Source organism: Cebus imitator, unplaced genomic scaffold (genome assembly GCF_001604975.1).
Source record: "Cebus imitator isolate Cc_AM_T3 unplaced genomic scaffold, Cebus_imitator-1.0 Scaffold149, whole genome shotgun sequence".
Classification (NCBI taxonomy): Eukaryota; Metazoa; Chordata; class Mammalia; order Primates; family Cebidae; genus Cebus; species Cebus imitator.
The window spans coordinates 2,279,036-2,286,386 of NW_016107464.1; the positions used below are offsets into that span (position 1 = coordinate 2,279,036).

A 7,351-nucleotide genomic window follows, 5' to 3' on the forward strand; every position below is an offset into this window, starting at 1 on the left:
TTTGTCTTTTATTATATCGGCATTTTTGAGGAATATGGGCCAGGTGTTTTATAAAATTCGGGTTTGTGCCATGTCTCATTATGATTAGATTTAGAATATGCATCTTGGCTAAAATAACCAATAACCACGAAGTGTCCCCATTCCTTTTTTTTGTTTTTTGAGATGGAATTCCACTCTCATCACCCAGGCTGGAGTGCAATAGTGTGATCTTGGCTCACTGCAACCTCCGCCTCCCAGATTCAAGCAATTCTCCTGCCTCAGCCTCCGGAGTAGCTGGGATTACAGGCACCTGCTACCACGTCCAGCTAATGTTTGTATTTTTTTAGTAGAGACGGGGTTGCACTATGTTGGCCAGGCTGGTTTCATGCTACTGACGTCAGGTGATCCACCGCATTGGCCTCCCAAAGTGCTGGGATTACTGGCATGAGCCACTGTGCCCAGCCTTCATTCCTTTTTAATAAAAACAAGTTGGAATGTACTGCTGACAGTTTGACAATAAGGGAGGAAACTAGAAACGGAAAACAGATAGACTCTAGTGTGGGTGTGGAGGTGGGTCCCTCCCTTGCAGCCGTGGGAAATGGTCTTTACTAGGTCATGGGGTGAGTGTGTAGGGCAGGGAGGACTACACACTCAGGATGGCTGAGAAACATCAGAAACAAGCCACTCAGTCTTTAGGCCTGGAATATCTCCTGTCCACGGCCACTGTGCTCAGGGGTGGCACTGCCGCAGAGATTTGAAAAATATGGATGGAGGAGGGGAGAGAAGGTGGTTGACTCTGAACTCCATTTCAGCCTGTGGCAATCAGGAGACAAATACCTTCCTGTCGCAAACTTCCCAGCGTCCCTAGACCAGCTGAATTACTGAAGGGCCTGGTGAGTATCTCAGAGCACAGCAGCAGAAGGACAAGAGCCTTAGTCTTTGAGCTGAGAGGAACGTCTAGGCTGAGACCTTCGGAGGCTCCGTCTCTCCTGACCTCTTTCTCTCTCCTCCTCACTCCCTTTCTGCTCCTAACAGCTCCTCTGCAGGTCACACGCCCAGAAGCCACACATCCCTTCCTATGGGAACTCTATCCTTTCCACCTCTCAGTGGCAAACTCCAGAGCTCAGGCTTTGCCCAAAAATTAATGGAGACTCCCCTCTGCCCAAGTCTGTCAACTCTTATTTCTAGAAGAGGGAGAAATAGATCCTAGTTCCACCAGCAAGAATCGTAACCATGCAAATTATCTGTGAGTAAGCACATCTCTCCAAAGCAATTATTATTATTATTATTATTATTATTATTAAGGCCAAAACACTATCTGGTCCCAAAGAAGGGGAGCTGACTCTTGGACTCCGTTTTTCAGCAGGATGGCACTGAGGAGCATCTCCTCCATCCTGTTCTGGGCTTGTATCACTGCACCACCTGAACTGAGACGGGTTCTGTCTCAGCCATCCTGACCCCTGGTGGTGCCAACTACAAGAAGCTATCTTTTGGATCCCCAAGTGTGTCCCTTGGGAGATGCCACTTTTATCCTGCACAATTACCTTATAATAGTCATAAATGATGACTCTGACTCACTCACAATGTAGCATTATAACCAGTAAGCTCTGTTTAAGAAAGCAGGGAAATTGATCATTTTTGGATGTGCACCATCCAAACTGTAATAATAAAAAACTTTTTTGGCCAAGCACAGTGGCTCACACCTGTAATTCCAGTACTTTGGGAGGCCGAGACGGGTGAATCACTTGAGCTCAGGAGTTCAAGACGAGCCTGGCCAATATGGTGCAGCCCTGTCTCTACTAACAATACGAAAATTAACCAGGTCTGGTGACAGATATCTGTAATCCTGGCTAGGAGGGAGGCTGAGGCAGGAGAATTGCTTGAACCTGGGAGGCGGAGGTTGCAGTGAGCCGAGATTGTGCCACAGCACTCCAGCCTGGGCGACAGAGTGAGATTCCATCTCAAAAGAAAAAACAAAACAGTTTATCTGAATGACAGAAGGAAATGTGTTGTTAGTGGAGCATATCATTTACTGACAATGCCATTAAAAGCGTTGTTATTATATTATTAAAATACAACATCAGGCCGGGCACGGTGGCTCATGCCTGTAATCCCAGCACTTTGGGAGGCCAAGGCGGGTGGATCACATGAGGTCAAGAGTTTGAGACCAGCCTGGCTAACATGGTGAAACCCTGTCTCTACTAAAAATACAAAAAAATTAGCTGGGCGTGGTGGCATGTCTATAATCCCAGCTACTTGGTAGGCTGCGGCAGAAGAATTGCTTGAACCCAGTTGGCAGAGGCTGCAGTGAGCCAAGATCACTCCACTGCACTCCAGCCTGGGCAACAAGAGTGAAACTACATCTCAAAAAATAAAAAAATAAAAAAATTAAGGTAAGGAGGCAGAGTCATAAATCAATATATTGATTTAACCTAAAAAGGCAGGAGATCTCAAAGCATGTGTATGTGTATTGGGGGTGGTTAGGAGGGGCCCACAGGCCATAGGAGGATTCGAAGATTTTCTTTTTTGTTTTTTTTTTTTTGAGATGGGGCCTCCCTCTGTCGCTCAAGCTGGAGTGCAGTGGTGCGATCTCTGCTCACTCGCAACCTCTACCTCCCAAGTTCAAGAGATTCTCCTGTCTCAGCCTCCTCAGTGGCTGGGACTACAGGCACACAACACCACACCCAGCTAATTTTTGTATTTTTAGTAGAGATGGGGTTTTGCATGTTGGCCAGGCTGGTCTCGATCTTCTGACCTTGGCCTCCCAAAGTGCTGGGATTATAAGCATGAGCCATCGCACATGCGGATTCGAAGATTTGTCTGACCCGCTTAAGGAAGTGAGGCTTTGTCTAAAAATTTGTTATCAACAGAAAAGAAGGTTAGCCCTGGCTGGTGGGTATGAGCTCTTCCAGGCCCCTCAGGAAGAAATTTAGAAGAAAGGACAGCCATCAGAGTTCAGTCCTCAGTTCCCCCTTATCTGAGGTCTGTGTGCCAGAGGATTCCTTTGGTGAGGAGGATCTGGATTTCTAAAAAACAACTCAGGGACACAGGTTAAGACGTTATCTCTAGTTTCTACAGGGAACCAAGCGTCCTCCTGACGCTAACTTCCTTGGCTATTGTTTTAAGCTGTATTACCTTCTAGCTTATAGAATTGCTCATTTACTTCTTAAGACTAGCGAGGTGCCTGGAATTTCCTTCAAAGGAACTCAAGATTTTCCCTTATTTCCACGCTTTGGTGCCTGCAAGTCCCTAGGAAGAGTCCCTGCTCCATCTCAGTTACACCAAGAGCAGTCAGTGTCATCAGCCAACCTTGAGCTCCTCTTGTGTTTCTTTTCCCTTCTTCCCTTTCCAATTGAATTGCTCGGAATAGTATAAATTTGTGCCTGTTTATTTTCTCTTGTCTAAATACTGTGGCATAACCCATACCCCGCTTCTCTCAACAACACAGTTTAATCTGATTAGGGACCGAGAGAGCATTGATAATGATCCATGAAATCCCTATAGGATTGTGTTCTAGATACCTTCTGTGATAAGCCACTTGAAATTTCTATTTCAAAATCTTGCTGCATAGTCTCTATAAAAATTCTTCCATTTACCTTTCCCCCTGAAGGAAATATGTGGGTTCTTATTGCTAGAAAGGGGGCAAGTTATGCAGCCATGATCGTTTCTTATGACATCAATGTGGAGAAAAAAGCAGATTTTGTCTCAAGCTAGAAGACGAGAAAAGGCCTGTTTAGCTGGTAGGGAGCAAGCTGATGACTGCTGCTGGAGACTCAGAGCCCAAGACAACCAGCTTCCCTCCGCCTCCCTCTCCCTCTCTTCCTCTTTCTCTGTCTCTCCCTCTCTCTTTCCTCCTTTCTCTTCCCTTAAATCTCCTCCCCTCTCTTTCTTCTTCTCTCTCTCTCTTCCTCTCTCTTTTTCTCTTCCCCTCTCTCTCCCTCTCCCTTCCCTTTTCCCCATTTCTCCTCTAGAACCTGGACTTTTGCATATTAATTTTGTATGCAGCTTGCTTGTTGAATTCTCCTACTGTTTTTCAAAATTGCTTTTGATTGATTTTACTGTTTTGTCCAGGTATAAAATTATGCGTGTATCAGCTAGCAATAATAATAACATTATGCCTTACCTTTCTTCTAGTTTCACCTGTTATTTATCTCTACTCTCTAATTCAATGGTTGGTATATCCAGAAAAGTGTTAAATTGTAACGGGTTTGATTTGATTTGATTTAACATTAGGTATGACACATACTTTTCATTAGAGACATAAATTTAATTTTGTTGAAGAACACACCCATTCCTACTAGAAGGAATTTAAAACTAAGAAATTGATTTTTAACTTTTTCAGATAGTTTTGAGGATCTGTTGAGATGATCATTTCCCCCTCTTAACCTATAAACCTAGTGAATTATACCGATACATAGCCTTAAATTGTTCTAGTTTTATTTTAAAAAAATAAATCCATTAGGCTATGGTTTAGTATTCTTTCTACGTGCTGCTGCGTTCTATTTTATATGTATGCATGCATCTACATACACAGACACATATGTAAATAGGTGAGAGAGGAAAGGAAGAGGTGTTATTTTCCTTTTCTGTACTTCCTTGTTAAGTTTTCAATGATACAGCATCAGTGTAATGCTGGTTTGGTTAAAGCGATTTGGAAGATCTCTTTCTCACTTTATTCCCTAAAATTGTTTAAACCATATTAAAATCTTTTGTTCCTTGAATGTTTATTACCACTCCTCTGTGAAGCAGATGGCCTGGAACATCTTAAGGTGGTAACTCTGACAATTTCTCAACTTCTCTAGGTAATTGGTATTAATTGGTATTTTAAGTTGTCTATCTCTTTAATGGTTAATTGGGTATCTATTTTTTCTTAGAATATAAATTTTCCCCCTAGATTTTCACATTTATTTTTGGGAGTGGAACAAAATATCCTTACAAAATGTCTAATTTTCTTGGCACCAGTGGTCTGGATCAGATTAGTGTTTGGTGGTGCCTGCGGACCGGGGAACCTGGGGATGGGGACGAAGGGCGGGCTGAGCAGATAGAGCCCAACTCCGTCCCCTATCCCCGCCTCTATTCTGCCCCCCACCTCCATTTCAACCAAAGCAGATATACTTTATATTTGGAGTTTTAACTTAAAGATTAATTGGGGATTTTGTCACTAGGATAAAAGCCTAAAACACCCACTAACCCAGAACTGAGATTTTAAAAATAATACATTTGTCTGTATGATTAAGTATAATAATATAATAGTTTTGCCTCCCCTTGATGTACAAAAGAGAGTGGGAGTGAAAGGTGACAGTGTTCCTAGAGGGAGCGATGTATTTCTGACTCAGCAGTTACACTATAATATTGTAATTTGTAATATAAAAGAATATGACTGCCATTCCTCAAGGAAGAGAAAGTGAGTAAGGACAGCTTCACAAGAAGGCAGGTTTGTTCAAGTGTCTCTCTATGCCAGGCAGATCTCCACTGCCCTGGGGAAACAGAGTTAGATTAGCACTATCACTATTATTCCCACGGTATTTTCAGAAATATCACACACTGTTGGAATTAAACATGATACTGTGGACACAATTTAGTACCTGTCAGTTGGGTAAACTAGGTGATTTTGGCACAGGTAGAAGTATGGGGGTTGTTTATGCTGGAGGGAAAAGACCCAGGAACCCGGAGGACAATCTTTATATATCAGAAGAAAGAAGAGATAATGTATATTTCATGTAAGGGCATGAAGCTAAATTAGGACTGAAAGATGCTAATGAAGATAGATGCTAACGGAGACACGTATATGTTAGTACAATTCAAGGAAGAATTTGCTGGTGGGACTGAATGAAACAGCTGGAACCTGAAAGTGTTAATTGTCTATCACTGGAGGTATCCAAGCAGATGCTGGATGAATGGGGTCAGGGATATTGGAGAGAAACTCCATGTACCATGTAGTTAGGGGTGAAGAAGACCTGTGCAGCTTCTTGTAACACAGCACGGCTCTGTAAATGTCTGAAGTTGCCTTGCATGACCACTAGATGTCACTCTCGTGTATCTGCAGTAGCAAGACTGTTTCTCTTCTAGGGCAAGTAGAAATCAGAACCTTAGACTAACACAGTACAGTGAAATTTTAGTAGCAAAATATGCATCCTTATCTTATGCAATTCATTCTTTTTAAAATAGAGATTAGGTCTCACTATGTTGTTCAGGCTGGTCTTGAACTTCTGAGCTCAAATGATCCAGTTAATTCTTAACAAATATAAGAAAACTTAAATATATCACTTGAAGCAAAAATATTTTAATAACTTCTTAAAATCGTATTCACTTTCTAAAGTTTCCTTTTAAATAATTCTTCTGATATTCTCGACTTTGATATAACTTGCCATAAAACTGCTGCTTTTCATCCACAGCAATTTCTGAACCTCTTGTCTGTCTTCTGTATCTATGAATAGACAGGCAAAAGAGGGTAAGGAATCTGCCCGAACACTTAGGTAAAAAAAAAAATGCTTTCTAGTTTTTATTGTGCTGAACTTTGGAGGCTCAGGAAATGCTACAACTTTATTCTCTGTGAGACATTCACAGTGAACCTTTGCATAATAAAGGCTCTGAGAATCCTTGGAACAAAGAAACCTATGAAAATTTAGCCCCGTAGGCTGGAACACTGTGGCTTACGCCTGTAATCCCAGCACTCATCTCTACTAAAAATACAAGAATTAGCAGGCATGGTGGTGTGTGCCTTTAGCCCCAGCTACTCAGGGTGGAGACTTGCTTGAACCCAGGAGGCAGAGGCTGCGGTGAGCGGGAATGACGACACTGTAGTCTGGGAGATACAGCGAGACTCTGTCTCAAAAACAATAACAAAAACAAAAATTAGCCCCAAAGTCTTCAAACATATATAGCCACCATCTGTCTACTTTGAACTATATCTATTTATCATCATCTTTTTTCTAGAACATGATTTGGTGTCTATCAGAATATAAGCTTTCCTGTTGTGAAATTCTGTAAGTGAAGAATGTCAAATTTGAACTCATTACTCCTTGAATTTTATTTAATATACTGGGTGATGTTTAATGATCTGCAGTGCATCAAGAAGAAAATAGCCTGTATTTTCTTACAACTAAAAAGATATTCAGTTGGCCAGGCACGGTGGCTCACGTCTGTAATCTCAGCACTTTGGAAGGCCGAGCGGGCAGATCACAAGGTCGGTGAAACCCCGTGTCTACTAAAAATACAAAAATTAGCCAGGCGTGGCGGCTCATGCTTGTAATCCCAGCTACTCAAGAGGCTGAGGCAGGAGAATTGCTTGAACTCAGGAGGCAGAGGTTGCAGTGAGCTGAGATCGCATCACTGCATTCCAGTCTGGGCGACAGAGTGAGACTCCATCTTA

The 7,351-nt window shown here is 42.3% G+C and overlaps 1 protein-coding gene across 1 annotated transcript in view; it reads right to left on the reverse strand.

The window, feature by feature from the left end:
* Positions 1–4,955: 4,955 nt before the first annotated feature.
* Positions 4,956–7,351, reverse strand: part of LOC108314170 (olfactory receptor 2S2-like) — a 3,943-nt gene continuing 1,547 nt past the window's right edge. The window contains exons 2-3 of the mRNA XM_017542929.2: positions 5,171–5,223; positions 4,956–4,988 (exon numbers count right to left, since the gene is read on the reverse strand). Of these exons, the coding sequence (XP_017398418.1) occupies positions 4,956–4,988; positions 5,171–5,223 (86 nt within the window). The remainder of the gene's footprint in view (positions 4,989–5,170; positions 5,224–7,351) is intronic.